Source organism: Hylobates moloch, unplaced genomic scaffold (genome assembly GCF_009828535.3).
Source record: "Hylobates moloch isolate HMO894 unplaced genomic scaffold, HMol_V3 SCAFFOLD_18, whole genome shotgun sequence".
Lineage (NCBI taxonomy): Eukaryota > Metazoa > Chordata > Mammalia > Primates > Hylobatidae > Hylobates > Hylobates moloch.
Window position 1 is genome coordinate 11267795 of NW_026652293.1, and position 24024 is coordinate 11291818.

Here is a 24024-nt window from a genome sequence, read left to right on the forward strand (position 1 = left end):
TTCTTGGGCCCTCTTCCCTTTTCTATATTTTCTTTCTGTTATCTGATACAGTCTCATTGCTTTAAATGTCATCTAAATACTCCACAGCATTTTGGCAGATCTGTATAACCAAACTGCCAAAATTTCCAGTTGGAAATCTAACAGATATCTCAAACCAACATATCTAAAACTGGGTTCTGGCCGCGTGCAGTGGCTCACACCTGTAATCCCAGCACTTTGGGAAGCCAAGGTGGGCGGATCACTTGAGGTCAGGAGTTCTAGACCGGCCTGGCTAACACGGTGAAACCCCAACTCTATTAAAAATACAAAAATTAGCCGGGTGTGGTGGCGGACACCTGTAATCCCAGCTACTCGGGAGGCTGAGGCAGGAGAATCACTTGAACCCAGGAGGCAGAGGTTGCAGTGAGCCAAGATTGTGCCACTGCATTCCAACCTGGGTGACAGAGCGAGACTCTGTCCAAAAAATAAAAAAATAAAATTGGATTCCTAAGAAGTCATTATACGAAAAAAATACTTGCACATGCATGTTTACAGCAGCACAATCTGCAACTGCAAAAATTTGGAACCAGCCCAAATGCCCATCAATCAATGAGTGGATAAAGAAATTGTGGTATATATATATACACCATGGAATACTACTCAGCCATAAAAAGGAATGAAATAATGGCATTTGCAGTGACTTGGATGGAATTGGAGACCATTATTCTAAGTGAAGTAACTCAGGAACTGAAAACCAAACATAGTATGTTCTCACTCATAAGAGGGAGCTAAGCTATGAGGATGAAAAGGTGTAAGAATGATACAATGGACTTTGGGGACTCAGGGGAAAGCATGAGAGGGGGGTAAGGGATAAAAGACTACACATTGGGTACAGTGTACACCGCTTGGATGATGGGTGCACCAAAATCTCAGAAATCACACTAAAGAACTTATTCATATAAGCAAAGATTACCTTTTCCCCCAAAATCTATGGAAATAAAAAAATAAATAAATAAATAAATAAGATTGGCTTCCTAGTTTTCTTCCCCAACCTGCTTCATTTGTAGCCTCCCCCATGTCAGCTGATGGCAACTCTATCCTATCAGTTGCTAGGTCAAAAACCTTGGAATCATCTAAAATTCCTCCCTCTTTCTGTCACATCCCACAAGCCCTTCCAGGAAATGTTGGCTCTACCTTCAAATATATCCAGAATCTTACCAACTTTCAACAACTCTATTGCTACCATGTGATCCAAGCCCCTATCATCATTTCTTGCCTGGATTACTGAAATAGCTGCTCAGCTGCTACCTTTGTCTGAAGTCTAATCTCAACACAGCAGCTTGAATGATTCTTTTAAAACTTAAGTCAGATCGGCCAGGCACAGTAGCTCACATCTGTAATCCCAGCACTTTGGGAGGCCGAGGCAGGCAGATCACAAGGTCAGGAGTTTGAGCCTGACCAACATGGTGAAACCCCATCTCTACTAAAAATACAAAAATTAGCTGGGTGTGGTGGCATGCACCTGTAATCCTAGCTACTCAGGAGGCTGAGGCAGGGCAATCGCTTGAACCTGGGAGGTGGAGCTTGCAGTGAGCCGAGATGGCACCAATGCACTCCATTCTGGGCAACAGAGCAAGACTCCGTCTCAAAAAAAAAAAACAACAAACAAAAAAAACAACTTAAGGCCGGGCGCGGTGGCTCACAGTTGTAATCCCAGCACTTTGGAAGGCCGAGGCGGGCGGATCACGAGGTCAGGAGATCGAGACCACGGTGAAACCCTGTCTCTACTAAAAATACAAAAAATTAGCCGGGCGTGGTGGCGGGCGCCTGTAGTCCCAGCTACTCGGAGATGCTGAGGCAGGAGAATGGCGTGAACCCAGGAGGCGGAGCTTGCAGTGAGCCGAGATTGCGCCACTGCACTCCAGCCTGGGTGAAAAAGCGAGACTCCGTCTCAAAAACAAAAACAAAAACAAAAAACTTAAGTCAGATCACATCACTCCTCCACTCAAAATCCTGCAATGGCGCCTCATTTTGTGCATAGTAAATGACAAAGGCCTATGACGCTCTACATTCGGATGATCTGATTCTCTTTCTTGCTACTCTCATCTGTCATTTATTTCATGTGTCAGTACTTTCCCACCATATGGCCTTTGCTCTAGCTGTACCCTCTTCCTAGAGGACCTCACTACACTACATCTGAAGAAATGTTCTTCCTTCAGATAGCTTTGTGGCTAACTCCTTCAGCTTCTTCAAATCCCAACCTGTCAATAAGATTTACTCAGACCCACTGTTTATATTACAACCTGTGCTTTCTCCATCCAATCCTCTTTATTCAATTCTCTTTTCTGGTTTTTTTTTTTCCAAATTGCATCAGTGTCTAACATATTATATACTTTATTATGTTTGTTGTTTATTGTCTGCCTTTTCATCTTACTCCCTGCTAGAATGTATACTTCAACAGGTCAGGATCATTGTCTATATTGTTGACTAAAGGATTCCAAGAGCCTCGAACAATAGCTGGCAAATATTGGACAAATAAGTATTTGTTGAATGAATGAGTGAATGTTGATTTTTCATTTAGCATGGTCACAATACACATGCCCTACGTGTGCTATATATCTGTTAGATTAAGCTGGTTAATTATGTTGTTCAAATCCTTTATGTTCTTGAGTATTTTTGACTGTTTGATATACTGGTTTCTAAGAGAGGTGTGTTAAAATCTGCAACACTGACTGTGGATATGCTATTTCTTGGTAATTCTGTCGGTTTTGTTTTATATATTTTGAGAGTATATTTTCAGTATCTAGAGTCATTTTATATCATCTTCATGGATTGTTCCCTATTTATAAGTGAGACATATATTTCTGTCATTTGATGTTTTTAAGCAAAAACATGTTCATGTTTCAAATGATGTTTATGTTGCCAGCTTTCACTTGGTGGTAACCAAGAGAAAATTTTTCCTGTCCTATACTTGTATTTTTTTTATCTTTCAGTGTTACTTTGAAAACAGCATATGGAAGGATAATCTGAGTATCTCTCTGGCTTTGTAGATTAATTTATATTATGATTACTTACATATTTTATTTTGTATTTCCTATTTCCATGTTTTTCCTTTGCTTCTTTTTATCTTCTTTCCTGCCCTCTATTGAATGGAGTGAAAGCATTTAAAATATTACCTATCTTTTCTCTTTACCCTACTGATTAAGGACTTGTACCTTCTATTTCTATATTTCTATTACTGTACTGGATACTCTTATATTTAACATACTTATTTAAATATATATTTTTTAAAAGCCTATAAAATTAATCTGTATCTTTTCTACTCAAAACAAGGACTTTAGCACACATTTACATCTTTAATAGCATATTATTATTGCTAAGATTTAGTTCTAGCTTTTGAAGCATATTAGCTTTATCTCATATTTTAACACTCTTTGCTTTTGTATTCCACTTCTTTCTGCATTTATTTTTCTCTTTGCTGAAGAACATCCTTTAGTTCTTTTATCACCAAGAGTTTGTGAGTTGAAAACTTAGCTTTGTGTATCTGAAGATGCGTTTATTTTGCTCCCACTCTGTATATAAACCACTGTATGAAACTGTAAGCTCATAGTTATTTTTCTATAGCACTTTGAAGATACTAGTCAGTTTTCTGGTATCTACTGTTGCCAAAGCTTACTGCCAATTTGACTACCATTCCATTATTCAGAATGGTTATACTTGTATTCAGAATTTCAGATTTTCTCTTTATCATTAATTTCCTACAATTTTATTATCATGTATGTAGTTGTGGATTTATCTATCCTGTGTTACACATGGCAGCATTTTCTATTTTGAAGACTCAGCTTCATTTCTGAAAAAATTCTTAGCTGCAGTTATTGTTATTATTATTGCCACTTTTTTATTCATTCTTTTTTCTCCTTTGCAACTCCTAGAGAGGTATGTTAGAGCTCCTCAGGTCATCTTTCATGTCCATCTTTCTCTTTCATTTTCTTCTAACTCTCTCTAAACTGCATTCTGAAAGATTTTCTCAGTTCTATTTCCTAATTCTCTAATTTTCTCTTAAGTTATAGAAAGTATGTGCAGTCTAACTGTTCTTTTACTTCAGTATTGTATTTTTACATTTCAATATAATATTTTTCTCTTCAAGATGTCTAAATGCTTCTTTCTCACAGCTTTCTCGTTTCATTATCTGTTCTTCATTCTGTAAAATCTAATTTCCTCTGTATATATATTGAGAATTTTAACTTATTTTTAAACTCTTTTCAGATTGTTCTTTTTTTCTCAAGTATAAATTCTCTCATTTGTTGGGTTCTCTTGACTGCTTTTTCATGATCTTAGGTTTTACTGGGTTCTTTGTAATGTTTTGGGGGCTCAATTTTTATGATGACTAAAAACTGTAAGTACCTGTATCTATAGGGCAGGTTTAAGTTGCCTCAGCTTAAATCTGATAATGTGCCAACCTTGAACCAGACCTTAAGTTGGTAGCTCTGGGCCTTCTTTCCTCCTAGGTAGCCCAGTTCTGAATTTTTAGCCCAAAAGTATTTTGGGTCCAAGTTCTATCTTGAGTGGTTTCCTGCGCTTGCTTGTGACTGCCAATTCTTCTTTACTTCTGGTCAGGAACAAGCAGTGTATTCCTGGCTGTGACACTGCTGGCATAAGTTAGACTAACCCAACTCCTATTTGTATTGTGCTCTTGGGTCCTGGGTTCATGCACAGACAGGATCATTGCAAAAAAACCTGGTCCCAATTGCCCATATCCATTCATAGCACCCCCCGATCCCCTGCCATCACAGTAGCTTTTCTATTACTGGCCCAAAGAGACTTTTCTTTCTTATTTTTAAGAATAACTATGTATTTTTAAAAACCTTTAAAAATGTTTATGCATAATTTCTCTGTTTTTGAATGAGAGCAATTAAGATTCAGGAGCATTCCCTCTGCCACACTGACCTAGAAGTCCTAGAGTAGCTTTCACTTTTGAAATAACAGCAGTTCAATTTTCCTGACCTCACCAGTCTGTAAACATTAGCATATATACTAAAAGTTCAAACTTGAATAAGCTGTAGTAGAGACAAATTTCCATTATTTGGAATTTGTTTACATTGAAATAAATAATAGATGTACTAGGAAATCAGAAATGGAAGGAAGATGACTTTTAAAAGGTTAAGAAACTTGGGACAGCAGCAGACTTTACTGTAAATCTCATGTACAAACTCCATCACTGCTTCCCATAAATAGAATCAGATGGAGCAAAGAAGAGGGTACTTTCCACAGCACCAGGAAGAGTCACTGCAGCCAGCAGAGTCCTGTAATAAGCACCAACCTGCACTCCTGCACCTGGAAGACAGCCATCAGCTTAGTGGAAAGAATGCTGGACTGGGAATTCAGAAATGTTCTAGTTCATTTTCTACCACTAAGTCATTGTACAGCTTAGGCTAAGCCAGGCCCTCTTTTGGGCCCCAGGTTTTCCATCTGTAAAATAAGAGAGCTGGGCTAGAACAACCTCTAATGTACCTTCCAGAAATAATTTTCTGTGACCTTAACAGTTTGGTACTTTATAAGTAGTCTGAGTCCTCCATTCTTCAGCTTGCTCAGTAATAACCTGCCAGGTAAAAGAAGAAAATCATGTATTTCTGAAATCAGTCTTCAAATCAAATGAAAGAATCACTAGATGCATATTTTTGTTTGATCACCACTCTACAAAGGAACAGCCTGGTAGCTGGTTGAAGTTTCTGTGTGGGTGTACACACAATCTAAGTTTTAAATAGAAAAAGCAAACCAACCCAGACCAAAACAAAAACCCTCCACACAAGTCCCAGACACAACAAATGGTAAGAGTTCTTTTCTACAAACATGTCTTTTTCTAAAAGCTGAGAAGACCAAAAAAGAAAAAAATGTATCAAACTGACCAGATATAAGTGTAGATAAAGAAAAAACTAAGGAGCATGCAGCAAAGTTACAGGATATGAGAGATTTGACTCTGCACACTGCAAAGTCTGTACAATTAGAAATTTCACGTGAACAGAAATGTAGGGAAGACAATGAGAAAAGAAAGGATAAAATTGGAGTTCCACTAAATGGAAGTTAAGAGTGGATTAAGAATTTTTAAATTGAGGCCAGGCACAGTGGTTCACGCCTGTAATCCCAGCACTTTGGGAGGTAGAGGCGGGCGGATCACTTGAGGCCAAGAGCTTGAGGTCGGCCTGGCCAACATAAGCAAAACCCCATCTTTACTAAAAATACAAAAAAAAAAAAAATTAGCTGGGTGTAGTGGTGAACACCTATACTCCCAGCTACTCAGGAGGTGGAGGCATGAGAATCGCTTGAACTCTAGAGGCAGAGATTGCAGTGAGCCAAGATCACACAACTGCACTCCAGCCCGGGTGACAGAGTAAGACCCTGTCTCAAAAGAAAAAGAAAAAAAAAATTTAAATTGGGTTGAAGTGGCAAGGAAAACTCAGGATTAAATTTCAGAGCTTCCTAGAGCCTGGACTATCAGCCACAATAAAAATTTATGTGAATTGTTTAATTTCACCACAATGCAGTAAAAAACCAAATGATTCAGACTTTATAGGTCTGAAAGATGGAAAGTTGGCACACAGCTAGCCATAATCCCGAGTCTTCAAATAACATACTAAAGACATACTGTTTTCTAAAAAAACAACAAAAAGCATCTTATCATCTACATTGCTATTTGTGAGGCACAGTGTATTGCATTGACACTGCTATATATGTATAGACAGACTATATTAAGGGTGGTTGTCCAGCAGATTTCTATCCACTATTGCATACTTCCACCACAGCTGAAATAGCCAATCAGTCAAAAGAGAGGGATAAAGTTCTCTGACAAAATTCCCACTCAGTTCATGAAATAGCCACTGAGCAGTCTTCACTTTCATGCAAACTTTTTGTAAGTGTGTTACCAAAGCATTTAAGGGGGGAAAAAATTACACAAATCACAAGGCCTCATTAAAGAAAATTTGGGAAATAAAGAAAAGCAGAAAAAAAGTCACATTTAGTCTCCTCACAGAAATACAACCACTGCTAACACTTTGCTCACTTTCTCCCTGGTCTCTTTACCTGGGCCTGCTACACCCTTATGGTTGTAATCATATGACATATACAATTGTGTATCTAGTTCATTTAGTAATACTATACTGTAAGCATTTATCCAAGTTATTATACTATCTTTGTAACTCACTTTTAAATGGCTAACTTATACTCCACTCTATTTTAAGGAAACACCCCTAAATGGCTAGCTGGTGGGGAATGGTAAAGCAAACTATGATTCATAGTGTTCCATTAGATGGATGAATCATAGTTCACTTAACTGCTGCCAGAATACTGGACAGTAGGCTGTTTCCAATATTTCCACTATTATAAATAGCTAAACGAGCTAAATCTGTTTTGTTCAATAGTACCTAATAGCCTTCCATATAGTAGGTACTCAAGTATTTGTAGAATGAATATTTACAGAGCTGCCTATATATAACATACCTTGTGATAACAATTTCTGTGCATAAAATCACCCTCCTTCCCATATTTAGAACTGTTTCCCAGAGATACATTTTCATAGGGGGCTATTCTGGGTCAGTTTGGGACTTTTGTCAATCTAGCCATTTGCTCCTCAGAAAATAATGACTAATTTGCATTCCCAACAGTAAAATACGGGAAGGCCCATTTCACCACATTCTTAGCTAAATTGGGCATTATCTTTTCAAAGTCTTTGCCTATTATGATTGGTAAAAAAATGTTACTTTGGCCGGGTGTGGTGGCTCACGCCTGTAATCCCAGCACTTTGGGAGGCTGAGGCAGGCAGATCACCTGAGGTCAGGAGTTCAGGACCAGCCTGGCCAACATGATGAAACCCCGTCTCTACTGAAAATACCAAAATTAGAGGGGCATGGTGGTGGTTGCCTGTAATCCCAGCTACTTGGGAGGCTGAGGCAGGAGAACTGCTCAAACCTGGGAGGCGGAGGTTGCAGTGAGCTGAGATCACGCCATGACACTCCAGCCTGGGTGGCAGAGCAAGACTCCGTCTCAAAAAAAAAAAAAAAAAAAGTTACTTCATTATAATTTTAATTATAGTTTCGAACACCAGTAAGGTTACACACTTTTTCTTATGCATGTTGTCTATTTTGAAATAGCTTTCTAATAATCACTATCTAAATCTAATTTATTCCTGAAAGGTCAGTTGTGGGTTGCAGTAACAACAAAAGGCCCAATATTTTTAGGAAATAAATTCTGGAAGGAACTTAAGGAACTAACGTAAATACATAGCTGAGAACAGCTTATTCACAGAGCAAGTCTGGAACACTGTAATGTGCTTTTACTAATGGTAAAGTTGGAGGCTAGAGTTCTCAGTTCCTCATTCTTTCCTCATATTTACCTGTTATATAGTTTTGTTTTATTTGTGATATTTGTCTGTGGGTGCTGCTGTAATTTGGGAGGCAAGAGCTGGGAGGAAAAAATTCCTTTAATAATTCTTCTAAAACATTTCTTTTAGGAAATCATTCTAGATTAACCCAGAAACTCTTAAGAGCTGTTTTCCACAACTGTACTCTGTAAAAACTTCTTTAGCCCAGATAATCTTGGGGTGACTTAGCAGAACTTTGTTAACCTTGAATTAGACTTTCTCTCTGAAAACATTTTGTAAATAAGTAAGCTAGACACAGAAAAGGCAGAAGCATATTCAGAGAAAAAATGTAGGTCTGGGCAACATTACCAGTAATGAGAACCTGATGAAAACTGACAATCACACCTCACTAACTAATCCAATAACTAGCTCTTTTCGTTAACTGTTAGCATAACATGTGGAAAATGCTCCTCTGCAGCAGAAGTATAATTGCCTTTCATTCCTTCAAGATGCTCTTGCAGGAGTAGGCAAGAATGTTGATCTGCCATCTATTCTTAACAAGGAGAGAAAGCAGAAACGTGGACTAAGGATTGTTAGGGGAAAGCAATTTAGATGGAATCAGGTACCACAATGTGCCAAATAATATGACGATTAGATCTGTTTGAACCCTGTTTAAGCCTTTATGAGGATTTTTTTTTAATGGCAAACTATCTTGGAGCTCTGCCCACAAGGCAAATGGCTACTAACCAAAGACTATTAATTTCCAGAAAATCCATCAAAATCGTTACATGCAGATGAATCACAAAGAGAAGATATCATCCTTTCATGCTCCCCAGCCCCACTCCACCAAACTGCTCTCACAAGTCAGCAACATCTCCTTACTGGCAAACCTACGAGATACTCTTCAGCTCTCAAACTACTGGATGTGATTACAGAGGACTATTGGTAGCTATAATTTATCTTTCCAACCCTTTATCTCTTTCTCTTCTTTTGATAACAGAATCCCTATTTCCTGTGGGGAATCTATTCCATGTAGCTGACCCTCTCCTAACCCTACCCCTATAACAAGTGGTAGCTGCTGCTCTTGTTTCTTCTTCATCACTATGACCAGCACTACCACTATTGTTATCATTATCATCATCATGGCGGCTAAGATTTATTGATAATTTACTATGTGCCAGACACTGTTCTGTCCACTTTATATGTATTATCTCATTTAAAGAAATGACCTATGTGATAAGTACTATGATTTCTCTCATTTTAAAGTCGAGGAAACTGAGACACAGGGAATATATAATTTGGCAAGGTTACACAGTAAGTAGCAGAGGAGGGACTTGAATTAAACTTGGTTTCAGGGTTCAGGCTTCACTGCCTCTCTAGCTAAATCTCATCTAATTTCTGGCTATAGAGATTGGTGCAGGGAAGTTTATCTGATCCAGGAAAGGTCAATCAGATATACCAACACTACGAGGCCAAGTGTGGTGGTGCACACCTGTAATCCCAATATTTTGGAAGGCCAAGGTGGGAGGACAACATAAGCCAAGGAGTTTGAGACCAGCCTAGGCAACACAGTGAGACTCCATCTCTACAAAAAATAAAAAGAATTAGCTGGGCATGGTGGCACACATCTATCGTCTCGGCTACTTGGGAGGCTGATCACTTGAGCCTAGGAGGTAGAGGTTGCAGTGACCCGTGATCACACCATGCACGCCAGCCTGAGTAACACAGCAAGATCCTGTCTGCAAAAACCAAAACAAAAAACAAAAAAAAGATATATGGACACTAGGATAGCGAAGGTCTTTCTTCCTCTGAAGCCTATGCAAAGAAGGCAGCAGGGATCTGATAAATTTCAGCTTCCTAGATTTAGCTATGCCTGAAGCTAGGCCAGGCTGAATATGCAGATTTTCTAGTTACATAAGCCTTTATGCTGGAGCTGTAAGAAGTTAAGTTTCTGTCACATTGAGTCTTTGAAAATTTTCATTCCCTTGTTTGGTTGAATACTACTCTTTTTTTAAAAAACAAACAAACACTTTTATTTTTAGGTTCTGGGGTATATGTGAAGGTTTGTTACATATGTAAACTTGTGTCACAGGGGTTTGTTGCATAGATTAATCACCCATGTATTATGCCTAGTACCCAGTAGTTATCTTTTCTGCTCCTCTCCCTCCCCCCACCCTCCACCCTCAAGTAGACCCCAGTGTCTGTTGTTTCCTTCTTTGTGTTCACCAGTTCTCATCACTTAGCCTTCCACTTATAAGTGACGACATGTGGTATTTGGTTTTCTGTTTCTGCATTAGTTTGCTAAGGATAATGGCTTCCAGCTCCATCCTTGTTACCACAAAAGGCACGATCTCACTCTTTTTCATGGCTGCATAGTATTCTATGGTGTATATATACCACATTTTCTTTATCCAGTCTGTCACTGATGGGCGTTTAGGTTGACTCTATGTCTTTGCTATTGTGAATAGTGCTACAGTGAACATTCGTATGCATGTGTCCTTAGGGTAGAATGATTTATATTCCTCTGAGTATATACCCTGAGTATATACCCAGCATATAGACCAATGGAATAGAATAGAGAGCCCTGAAATAAGATTGCACACCTACAACCATCTGATCTTCGACAAAGCTGACAAAAATAAGCAATGGGGAAAAGACTCCCTATTCAATAAACGGTGCTGGGATAACTGGCTAGCCATATGCAAAAGACTGAAGCTAGATACCTTCCTTACACCATATACAAAAATCAACTCAGGATGGATTAAAGACTTAAATGTAAACCCCAAAGTATAAAAACCCTGGAGACAACCTAGGCAATACCATCCTGGACAAAGAAATGGGCAAAGATTTCATGACAAGGACACCAAAAGCAATCGCAACAAAAGCAAAAATTGACTAGTAGGATCTAATTGAACTTACGAGCTTCTGCACAGCAAAAGAAACTATCAACAGAGTACAGACAACCTACAGAATAGGAGAAAATATTTGCAAACTATGCATCTGACAAAGGTCTAATATCTAGCATCTATAAGAAACTTAAATTTACAAGAGAAAAACAAAACCCAATTAAAAAATGGGCAAAGGACAGGAACAGAGACTTTTCAAAAGAAGACATACATGCAGTCAACAAGCATATGAAAAAAAGCTCAGTATCACTGATCATTAGAGAAATGCAAATCAAAACCACAATGAGATACCATCTCACACCAGTCAGAATGGCTGTTAGTAAAAAGTAAAAAGTAAAAAAAAAAAAAAAAAAAAGAAAAAAACAAAACAAAACAAAAACCAGATGCTGGCAAGGCTGCAGAAAAAAGGAAATGCTTATACACTATTGGTGGAAGTATTCACTGTGTAAAGCAGTGTTGGCAATTCCTCAAAGAGCTAAAAGCAGAACTCTCCTTTCCAGGCTCTTTTCCTTCTTCTCTGACCATTTTCCTGCTGATCTCTTTCATGGGTACCTCTCCCCTTCTGCCATCTCAAACAGTGGTGTGCCCTGGCTCTGTTCTAAACTGTGTACTCTTTTCATAGCAGTGGTCCTCCTTAGCACCCCACAATCATTCTGATAATCGGCCTTCCCCTGGGGAACATGCTCCTTTTGCTTGCCCTTGCTTCAGAATCATTGAGACATTGAACCACAGTTACACAGTGAGTACCTAATATCCATCAGAATGCTGGGGAAGAAAAGACATTGGGAATCACTGCTCTAAAAATTAACCTTGGGAAATGTATTTTTCATAGCTTAAAACTATTATCAGCAAGCTGATACCTTCCAACTCTTTATCTCTAGCCCTGGAACTTCCCTATACTTCACACCCATGTATCTAATTGTCTATAGGACATTTAGTTTCTTGTGTCTGATAGGTACCTTGAACTCAGCATGTCCAAAAGCAAAATCATTATCTTCATCCCCAAACATATTCTTCCTCCTGAATTCTCAATCTTATTAATGGCATATTATCTATGCAGTCATCATAATAAAAAAATGAATATCATGCATTGCATTGTTCTCTATTCACAGAAGACATACCTAAATACTAGATATTCTTGTAAATATAATGAACAAGAAACAGGTTGGGCATAGTGGCTCACGCCTATAATCCCAGCACTTTGGGAGGCTGAGGCGGGCGGATCACCTGAGGTCAGGAGTTCAAGATCAGCCTGGCCAACATGGTGAAACACCATCTCTACTAAAAATACAAAATTTAGCCAAGGATGGTGGCTCACAACTATAATGCCAGCTACTTGGGAGGCTGAAGCAGTAGAACTGCTTGAACCCAAGAGGTGGGGTTGCAGTGACATGAGATTGCACCACTGCACTCCAGCCTGGGCACTGGAATGAGACTCATTCCAGATCCTGCCTTCAAGGAGTTCAGTTAGTTGGCAAATACAACATAGTATGATTACCACTCCATATTAAAGATAAATTCATAGTGCTAGGGGAAACCTAGTCTGGTCCAGGGAGGGGGTCAAAGGAAGGCTTCTTAGGGGAGGTGGTGCTTAACCTAAAACATGAATATGTTTTTAAAAAGTGGAGTAGGGAGAGGAAGAGGCAGTAAAGTAAGAGGAAGAGAATTCTAGAGAATGAAAATAACATGTATGAAAGCTCAAAGATGGGAGGAGGGGAGACTGGTGAAATACTACCATATGAGCTGCCTTTATTTATTTAAAAATTTACCAAATGTAGGCACTGTGCTAAACCCTTTATATACGTTATTACTGCTGTTCCTTATATCAAGCCTACAAAACAAGGATAATAATCTCATTTTTACAGATGAAAGAAATTTCAGAGCTCAGAGAGGTTAAATTACTTTTCCAAGACCACCCAGCTAACAAGAGATGCAACAAGCTTTGAACCTAGGTCTTCTGGCTCCAAAGCCAATTCCATGCATCTTCCCAAATACCTTGGGACTGCTCTTTATGCTTTTATCATCCACATCTAGTAAAACATCAAATCCTGCTGAGTTTTCATATTTCTTACATTGTTCCATTCTCTCCATACCTACCATTAGAAACTCAGCACATTATCTTTCACCTGGACCCTAGGCTCTAATTGCTTTCTAGGTATAAAGGGGTATGTGTGTATGTATCACAATAAGTCAGATCAGCAGGATCTCACTTTCACAACAAGAGATTCAACAAGTATCTCTATATGTACCATGGAAGAAATATTCCTGCTCTTTTCTAGGGCTAGCCCTGGAATATCCTAGAGCCTAGTCAGGTGACTTCTTTTATGCTTTAATTATGCTTTCTGGTGATCTCACCCAGTCTTCTGACTCTAAATACCAGCACTAAAGCAATGACTTCCACATCTGTATTTCTCCAGCTTTAATATCTCCCATAAAGTCCAAATTCCTAGTTGACAATTGTCTACTTGACATCTCAACTTGGATGTCTAATAGAAATATCCCTTGCCCTATTAAAATGTGAGTATTTCGGGAGGCAGAGGCAGGAGAATTGCTTGAACCTGGGAGGTGGATGTTGCAGTGAGCCAAGATCATGCCATTGCACTCCAGCCTGGCCAACAAGAGCGAAACTCTGTCTCAAAAAAAAAAAAAAAATGTGGTATATATACATCATGGAATACTACTCAACCATAAAAAGGAATGAAATAATGACATTCATAGCAAATTGGATGGAGTTGGAGCCCATTATTCTAAGTGTAATAACTCAGGAATGGAAAACCAAATATCGTATGTTCTCACTTGTAAGTGGGAGCTAAGCTATGAAAAAGCAAAGGCATAAGAATGATATAATAGACTTTGGGGACTTAGGGGGAAGGGTGGGAAAGGATGAGGGATAAAAGACCACATATGCCAGGCACGGTGGCTCACGCCTGTAATCCCAGCACTTTAGGAGGCTGAGGCAGGTGGATCATGAGGTCAGGAGATCGAGACCAGCCTGGCTAACACGGTGAAAACCCATCTCTACTAAAAATACAAAAAAATTAGCCGGGCATGGTGGCGGGCACTTGTAGTCCCAGCTATTCAGGAGGCTGAGGCAGGAGAATTGCTTGAACCCGGGAGGCAGAGATTGCAGGGAGGCAGAGATTGCAGCGAGCCATGATTGCGCCACTGCACTCCAGCCTGGGCGACAGAAGGAGACTCTGTCTCAAAAAAAAAAAAAAAAAGACTACATAGTGAGTACAGTGTACATTGCTTGCGTGATGGGTGCACCAAAATCGCTCAGAAATCGCCACCAAAGAATTTATTCAGGTAACCAAAAACCACTTGTTCCCCAAAATTATTGAAATAAACTTTAAAAGATTCTGCTAATATACATTATATATTATAATTGTTATGTTTATATTAATCAATTATATTATAAATTATTGTATAAATTGGGATATAATTTATATTGTATTATAAATTAATAGTATAAATATTATATTATATATAATGGGACTCGATTGTCCTAGAGGGTCTTTGAGAATTTGGTCCTCTGGGTTAAATGTATATTTCGGGAGGACAGAAAGGAATAGAGGTTGGCTCTAAGCTCCTTTAGTGTGCTACAGTTAATCCTACTCTTTAATGATTGACCTACCTGGGATGTTAGCAATCTCTAAACATTATACCTCTAGGAACACTATCCGTCAGACTTGCCTGTTGAGAATCACTTTGGAAGACCTTTACAATATAAATTTCCAGGACTTCCACCCGCTACCACCATGTCACCTCCTTATCCAGAATCTCAAGGGGAGAGGTCTAAAAACCTACATTGTAAACAAATAACCCCAGTGATTATTATTGACAGGTGTGAAGGAGACTACTATAGAAGCTTTACCCATTAGGCTATTATAATTGAAAATGGCTCAGCTTGCTGGATATCAGTATCTACACACGCCCTTAGCTCTAAGTCAAGAACTCCAGAAATGATACATAAACTGCCCAAATAATAGTTCATTAGTTTTAGTCCAAAGTACTAGAGGTCACCAATGATCTAAGAGAAGCCTTCTCACACAACATGTCATATATGGAGTTTTTTAAAAGTACATATTCTATGAAGGCACATCTGTGTGAACATTTATTCTCAAGAAAGGATCTGATTTTGTTTATTTGGCACAAAATTAATTATGCCATCCCATGCTCAATTCCCACACCTTATATGAGTCTTTACTGTGATATATTAATGTCAGTTTTCATCACTTTTTTCCTTAAAATTGTTGAAGAATCAGGATTTCAGCTTCTCTTCCCCCAAATCCATCCCTCTTAACTATCATTTCAGGCAAGCACAGGGTCATCACTTTGAATATTTCTGTCATCCCCTCCACAAATCCCCAAAATGTTTTTCCTGCACATATTCAGTAGACTAAGCATTGACAAGGCAAAAAGACTAGTAAATTCCATAATCTACTCCTAATTAAGGAATTGAAATGACAACAAGCAATTAAAGTGAATGACAGCAACTAACAATCTTCTGACAGGTACTCTTCCAAGAACCTGTGAGCCTTAAAGGCAAACTTACTTATGGTCATAGTCTACAAAAGCTGAATTTCAAGTATTAAGTGATTACATATTCCCAACTATAATCTTAGCTAACCTCAAAGACTGGTCCTTGGGGAAGTAAGAAGGAATAGGATCAGATGAGAAAAACAGATAGGGACACGCTAGGAGAACCATTTCAGACTTTCTCCTCAAAAGGTAATGAACTAAAACATAACAGAGAGACTATATTTAAAATGACATGGAAGCAACTCCCCCTCTCTCCTTCACTTTCTCATTCAGGAAGCTTTACAGCTTGCTTCTTGCTGCATGACCAAAACTCATTAATGCTGTCCAAACAACATTTATCCCTCTAAACACATGATGTTCCCCAACAAACTGTTGCTGATAATAAAGAATCAGGGGAATTGGCACAATGCTGAGTTATCAGAGAAGTGCTTGGATGAGAGAAAATTGACATTTGGAGTTATGTTGACATTAGCAAATACTTTCTGTATCAGCAACCTAGAGCAGAGGCCAGCAAACTGCAGCGTGGCCTGCAGGCCAAATCCAGTCCACCAGCCTGCTTTTGTAAATAAAGTTTTATTGGAACACAGTCACTCCCATTTGGTTACATATTGTCTATGGCTGCTTTCCCATTACAACAGTGGAGTTCAGTCGTTGCAACAGATTACGTGGCCAGCAAAGTGGAAAATATTTACTATCAGGCCCTTTTCATAAAAAGTTTGCTGACCTAGAGGATCACGTGCCAAAGATGAAGTGAGGCTGCTACCACTGTACCACCCCCAACATGTTCTGCTGGAGAATAGGTATAAACATCTGCTTTCCCTATCAGCTTCAGAAAGGCAGAGTGTTGACTCTTCACAACAGCCAGCAAGTAGTAGCTATACCAGACATTTGGAGAAATGAGAAATACAGCATTCAGTCACCATAAACAGCCCCATGTTTCACCCATTTGGCATACCACTTTTGAAAGTCCTCCAATTCCTAAAATGCCATCTTAAAGTATACAATGTTTTATTTGGTGATGTAATACTCAAACTTGTTGTTTGCTCTTAAAATACTTCTGTTTCCTGAAAAAGTTTTTCAGAAACATAACAACAGCTATAAGCTCCAAGACCATAAGTACTTGTATTATGTATTATGCTAGGTATTGCCAATGGATTTTTAAAACTTCCCTGCTTTCCTCTTGGTAGCCAATAATACTGACATAGTTTAAGGTGTAAGAGTTCAGGTTGTAATAAAACATTTTAAAAAATTTAAAGTATAAAAAAGTCAAGAGTTTCTTAAAAGTACATATTCTATGAAGGCACATCTGTGTGAACATTTATGTACCTTAAAGGATCATACTAGGTTACAAAACTATGGTTTCTCTATGAAGAGATTCATGTCACTAAATGGCTGCTATCTGATTCTTGAACTTGCTTTACTGAAGACTGAGACAGTATGGAGAAAAATTAAAATTGGGAGGTTGTGGCCATTCATTTTTACATTTTTACAAGCTTTATACAGGAAGCTTTACAGCTTGGGATCCTACCTTTGAGATTCTACCAAAATAACACTTCTAAAGGTAACGTCTGTTAGTGCCTTAAGCTCAACATTCCTGCTGGGGCAAATCCATAAACATTCCGTTTGCTGAAAAAGGACTTCAAATCCCACATCAAGCTTTCTACCTCAATCATGGGGCTAGAAGTCTAACATTAGCTAAGCCTAAGCCATGGTTAAGGCTCTCCAGCCATGCTATCAACAGGAGAAATAAATACTTCTGTAACCGAGGTAACTCTTAGACTCCAACTGAAAGAGAAACAATTATTCCTGGGGCTCTCTATGATCAAAGCCATCATAGGACTACTTTGATAAAAGAGTTGAACCCAAGTGCTTTGAAGACAACCTTATAAAATTCTCATCATAGTAACGATGGTATCCCAGGAATGCTCAAGTTGACAATGATCCTTTTCTAAAGAATGTCAGTAGTTGGTTTTGAATGTTTTTTAAAAAGAAAAATTTTGGAAAAATAGCAGAGGAAATTCACTAGAATGTTAATAATTTCTTCTGAAAAGTATGGTTATGGATGGTTATGGACAATTTTTTCTTAGCTTTCATAGCTGAAACAATCCCTTTTCATAACAAATATTTTTAACACCCCCTTACTATCCTGAAATAAAAATCACTGATATAAAACTTACCTAAAATCATTTAAAAAAACAACATAATATGAAGAAGAAATAAGAGCAAAGCACTTTATAATAAAATATGTATTTTAATGTGTTAATGCTTGGGCCAGTAAACTAGAAGGCATAAAGAAGCAGTCAGAGATTTGGATGCATCATATAATTATCATGAAGGCAGAGGTTAAATGCAGATCTATAGAACGAGTAGCATGACGTACTCATTATATAAGTGGCATTGCTGTCAGGGATAAATAAAACTAAGAGCAGTTTCTCCTCATTTACATGGTGGTTGAATTTTTAGAACTGTCTTCCTCCCCACTGCCCCCCAAAAATGAGCTTATACATAAAATCAAGTTTGGTTTTAGACTCAGATAACTGATAGGTTTTCATCTATGACTGTCGAGGGAGACAGTCAAAAGTCAAGCAAGCTTCAGGATACTTGTTTGATATGGGGCATTTTAGGATATCTAGCATCTCTCACCCTTTCCATTTAATGCATGTAGAACATCCCCCATCACTGTATTCCCTGAAAGTAGCCCTATGAATTTTTACAACCTCCTCTAGCAATTCTCCTGCAGCTTTTGAAAGCTACTGCTTTATATTTTTCTATACTTCATGAATTTTCTTTAATGAAATTTACTATCTTTTATAAACATTTTTAAAAAAGAGCTCCAGCAGAGTTTTAAGCTCATCTGTGTTTCTATAATAAAAAGACATAAGGTCACAAGTCACTAACACAAACTAATATCTTGAAAGCAATTGGAGGCAGAAGAAGAAATCAAAAAAAGAAAAGGTCAAGAAGTTAACTATACTATCCTTAGTGGCTGGATAAACCTTTCACATCTTTGGATGAGATGCATGAAAGAAGTCCAAACAGATACCTCAAAGATCAATTTATTCTATCTTAAAAAAGATTTATGATTAAAGCAGAATTCACTGATGTAATGGGACACTAGCTCCAAAAATTACAGGGTCTCAAAGGAATACATGTGAGCTTTGATTACTGAGATTTCCTGGGCAACAGCACGACCTAAAATTAATAGAGTCCATAAAAGGAAGATGCCAAAAGAAACTTTGTTCTTAAGATGGTTTATACAGCTTGGGCTATAGCAAGACACAACCCATATATAGAAAATCACAGCATCTGCAGTATTTTAAGAAACTATAGTTGCAAAGCAAGAGCAAATGTACAGTGAGAGGAAAGATCCTTCGAGGCCAATGTGGAGTCAACCACTAGAGAAGATTCTTCAGTGCATGCTGGATAACAGGCAGCTTCCCACATACAGAGTTGGTTGGCTGCCATTTCTCAATCTCTATCTTTTTCCCTGGGACTGCGCATTGTCATCAGTTGCAGAAATCCAGGACAGCTTGCTTTTCTACACGTGGAATGCCTGCCAATTCCCAGAGGCTGGCTACCACAGGACTGTTTATAACAGCCATTGCTTATCAAGTTTACCCTTACTTTTATATCCTTATGAACATTATCATTTTATCAAATTTCTCAGACTTCTCAAAACCCTTTCATTCTGGGGACAAGCTATCTTTTCCTTTTTTTTAAAAAAAAATCTGCCTAAAGATTAAACAGGTTAAGAGGAGAAAAATCTGTATTTTATTATCTCTTTAAGTCTGTTAAAAGCAACAGAGGCTTGCTTAAAAAATAGATTTTGGTTGTTATGTAATATACTGCAAAAAAAAATATTACTTTGCTACATAAATAACTATTAGACAGCTCACCTACCATGTCTTTAAACTTAGTCAAACTGTTGTTCTAACTCCACAGTGCGATCTTGTCTGGGAAATACCTTACCATATTAGGCAATCGAGCCCCAGAGAGAGAGGAAAACAAAACAGACTTAGGATTTTACCTAAAAGGAGAATGGCAAAAATACTGACTGGTGGTGGAGAGTGGACAGAAAGTTGCTGGATACCCTCCAGCAGATAAAGCGGTTTCACAAGATTAAGTAACAAGATTAAAAAATTCTGCTCGAGAGAAAGGATCCAGCAAATAGCCAGAAGCAACGCTGTGAAAAATTGGAGAAAAAGGGCTGCTATTTACTCAAAGAAAGAAGGTGGGAAAAAATAGTAAAGATCTCTGAAACTAGGACTGTTGGAAGCACTGGCAAAGAAGCATAAATGGGATGGGTTACTTAGGCATAAAAATGAAAGCCTGCTTGCTTGACAGAGAAGCTGCAGGGACTTGACTTGATCAGATGCTCAACAGGTTCCAAACACAGTTTGAAACATTTAGTTCTTGTTCCTTTCCTTTCCACTCATTTCTTTCCCCCTACTTCAGCAATCTCCTTTAAAACTTATTCCTCAAAATTCTTCAGTTATGTGTCAGAACACATGTTGGAGTTATAGAGGATTTGGGGCTACTTCTGTGACTCTCCAAATAATCCATTCTTTAAGGATAAATTAATAACTTCAAAATCACATGATCCTAAGGCCAATAAAAGTATTCCGAAAGCCTTACTCTCATCCAGATGTAGGAACTTACAGATTTGGAAAATAATTTAAATGGATTGTAATCACCTCTATTTAAATATATTAGCTCATTTTTATTTCACAACTCTAAGAGGTAGACTATTATTATCCCTACTTTACAGATGAGGAAATTGAGGCATAGAAAGGTTAAATAACCTATCCAAAGTAGTTAAATGGTTAAGCTGGGGTTAAATGCAGGGAGTCTAGCTCCTGGGTGTGTACTCTTAACTATTATGCTATATTATTTGTCATAACATATGTTATATGATATAAGAGATATAACAGATATAAAGATACAAATTTGGAAAGTAGTGCAACAGCTGTGCACTAGGAATACAACTATGTGACACTAACAAGGTACTTAATCTCCTGGGCTTCAGCTGTTAACTTCAAAATGACAGTGTTAACTAGGTGGCCTTTAAAGTATTTTTTAGCTTTAAATTTAGTCTATAATTGTTATTCTAGCCACCCCAGAGCTATTAATAAATCAAATTTTAATATACAGTAACACCTTTTAGGTGTTGTTTTATTTCTAATAAAAGTTCTTCCAAGAGTCTTCTTTTTTTGGGGGGGGACACGGTCTTGCTCTGTTGCCCAGGCTGATGTGCAGTGGTGCGATCTTGGCTCACTGCAACCTCTGCCTCCCCGGTTCAAGCGATTCTCATGCCTCAGCCTCCCGAGTAGCTGGGATTACAGGTGGGCGCCATCACACCCAGCTAATTTTTGTATTTTTAGTAGAGATGGGGTTTCACTATGTTGACCAGGCTGGTCTCGAACTCCCGACCTCAAGTGGTCCATCCGCCTCGGCCTCCTAAAGTGCTGGGATTATAGGCGTGAGCCACCACGGCCAGCCCCAAGAATCTTCTTAACTGAAATTGAAGTGACAGTTATTCAAAGATGTAATAGAGCTGAAGAAAATTTGGCAAAGGAGACCAAGAGGTAAGTTAACAGATCATTTGCAGACATGGTAATCAATAGAATCCCTCTGATGTAGTAAAAAGAGTCTTATGACATCCCTGGACTTCAAAGGCCTCTAGACAAGGTTGCAGAAAGGAAGCAATTTCTAGTTCAAAAGACACCAGAAGATGCTCTGGAATGTCCAGCTCTCCTACACCACTGCATGGCCCATTTATAAACAGACTGAGCAGATTTCATGGGAAACAACCCTTGAAAAAAAAAAAAAGGTAAAATAAGAACAATGATAAAACTGCCTATTGTTCCATGTGTTTTGTTTGATTTCGCTTTGGAAAAAGGGGGAAACTGCATCCATATTCTCAGGGTCAGGTACCAGGATTGCTGTTTCCTTTGCTGATTCTTCCCCTTCTCCTCACTTTGAATTTCAGAGTGCTCCAGTGCTCTTTCGGCCTCTTCTCTGTCTACATTCATTCTCTTCGTGGTCACATTCAATCTCATGGTTTTAAAATCCAATCTTTAGGTTTACTGATATCCTAGATGTAGTTCCAGCCTGGCCCTTAAACCTGAATTCCAGATTCCTACATCTAACTGTCCTCTTGACATTTCCATGTGGAAATATGTCAATCAGACCTATTAGATTTAACAATTCTAAAACCGAAACCAAATGTCTACTTTTCCCCCACCAAATGTATTCTTCCTGTAGTATTCTCCATCTCAATTAATAAAATTCCATGCTTTTAGTTGCCTTAGCTAAAAAGTCTTAGTGTCAATCTTGACCTTCTGTTTTCTCACCTGATATCCAAGAAAACAGAAAATCTCATTGGTTCTAACTTCAAAATATATCCTGAATATGACAACTTCTCAGATCTTTACTGCCTGCTATTATCCTGGTACAAACCACCGTCAGTTTTCCCCCGGATTGCTGTATTACAATGGCCTCCTAACTGATGTCCCTGCTTCCACTAATGTCCTCCTAGAGTACATTCTCCAAAATAGCAGGCAGTAATCCTTTAAAATATAAGTATCATCATGTCACTCTTCTGCTCAAAACTACAAAAGCCAAAGTTCTTATAATAACGTATCAGTCTATGCCATTTGGACTTCTTGCACATTCCACTCTAGCCACACTGATTTTTTTTAACCTGTCTTCAAGAATGCCAGACATCTATCTTAGGGTCTTTGCAATTGCTATTCCCTCTGCCCATAACACTCTACCCCTACATGTCCACACAGTTTCCCACCTTGCTTCCTTTAAGTCTAGGCTTAAATCATATTTTCTCAGTAAGGCCTATCCTGACCACCCTACTTATAATGTCAACCTCCTTCCATGTTGGCACTTCTGATTCCTCCTTAGCCTACTCTATATGGTTTTTCCATAGCACGTATCATCTTTTAACATAGTATTTACTTTACATATTTATTTTGTCTGTCTCCCCCACTAAAATGTAAATTCCATAAGAGGAGGGCTGTTTGTTCATTGTTGCATCCCCAGAATCTAGAAAAGTGCCTGATCATAATTGGCGCTTAAAAGCACTTGTTGAATTAAGATGCTTACAAAAGTGAAGGCAGGACAAAATGGAAAATGCATTTAGTGGCTTTTGGTATATTTCTATTTATTTCTGTGGCATTTATTTTCTGTTAAAGTTCAAAACTCAGCTCTGCTAGCAAATTCCAATTGTGTTCTTTCATTTAGTTTGAAAACCTTGTATTTAATAGCTTAACTCTTTTAGAAGACTTTTACCAACAGATCTCTCCACGAGCATACCCCCAGTTATCTAAGGCAGGTACCTTGATATCTATGATTTAGAAACTCTTTAATACTATCTCCTTTACCAATGAGTTTTTAGGGATTATTAGTAATCCAGACCTACTAATTGCATTCTGGATGGGGACAGCTACATTGCTAACTTTGAGGGTAAGGTTTCAGTGATTTTGTTCAGATTGAGTGCCACCTGATTTATCTAAAAGCAACAGAGATTCTACGGGAAAAGAAAAGTATGAAAAGTCTTACTTCCTGACATACATAACTACCCACCTACGTCAAGGACAGCAGAAGAATGCTGATGCTCTACCCACTGAATCTTGATACTCTGAGTAGGCTTTTAAGTTGTCCTTCAAGAAGACGTTCCTTCACTCAAGGAGGTGAGATGCTACTAGCAAGTCAATTCGAACATGTAACCTGCTGAGTAAAAAAACCAAATGGACGAATAGGGAATAGAAAAGGATGTAAGTCCTAATTTCAGGTTTGCTTCACTACAGTCAAACAAAGAGGTTCCCTGAAAAAAGGTACAGGTTGCTCACCTAGCAGAGATGTCATGCCCAAATAATTCTTAATTTCTCTGAGCCTCAGTTTTCTTAACTGTAAAATGAGGTTCCTAATCCAAGATATCTCTAGATTCTCTTCCAATCCTATGATACCAAAAGTTGGGAGGCAAGTACCTTTACTACATTGAACCGGGTCCTTCAACAATTCCTTAAAAACAAAAGCAATTTGTCTTCTGCTCAGCTTCTTCAGGGCACCATTCTGCCTGTTCACCAACATCATTTCTGTTGACCACTTCTGCCCTCTAGTGATAAATTCAATTATACAACAGGATTGGCTTGGAAAACAGCTCCAGAGCAAACAGGGAAAACAGTAAGAAAGCAACAGATAAAACTCAATGTAAAGAAAATGGAATCCAGG

At 38.4% G+C, this 24024-nt stretch overlaps 1 protein-coding gene across 16 annotated transcripts in view; it reads right to left on the reverse strand.

The window, feature by feature from the left end:
• PPP1R12B (protein phosphatase 1 regulatory subunit 12B) overlaps positions 1 to 24024 on the reverse strand; it is a 257353-nt gene that overhangs the window by 81482 nt on the left and 151847 nt on the right. The window contains exons 20-21 of one of the 16 annotated variants that reach the window (XR_009210867.1): positions 23377 to 23523; positions 5491 to 5578 (exon numbers count right to left, since the gene is read on the reverse strand). The exons of 11 other annotated variants lie outside the window; for them this stretch is intronic. Coding sequence is in view for 1 of the 5 variants with exons in the window: in XM_058430843.1 (XP_058286826.1) it covers positions 23503 to 23523 (21 nt within the window). In the remaining 4 variants the exon portion in view is untranslated. Of the gene's footprint in view, positions 1 to 5490; positions 5579 to 20415; positions 23524 to 24024 lie in introns of those variants that run through there. 4 more of the 16 variants (XR_009210865.1, XR_009210866.1, XR_009210868.1 and 1 more) reach the window with 4 other exon arrangements.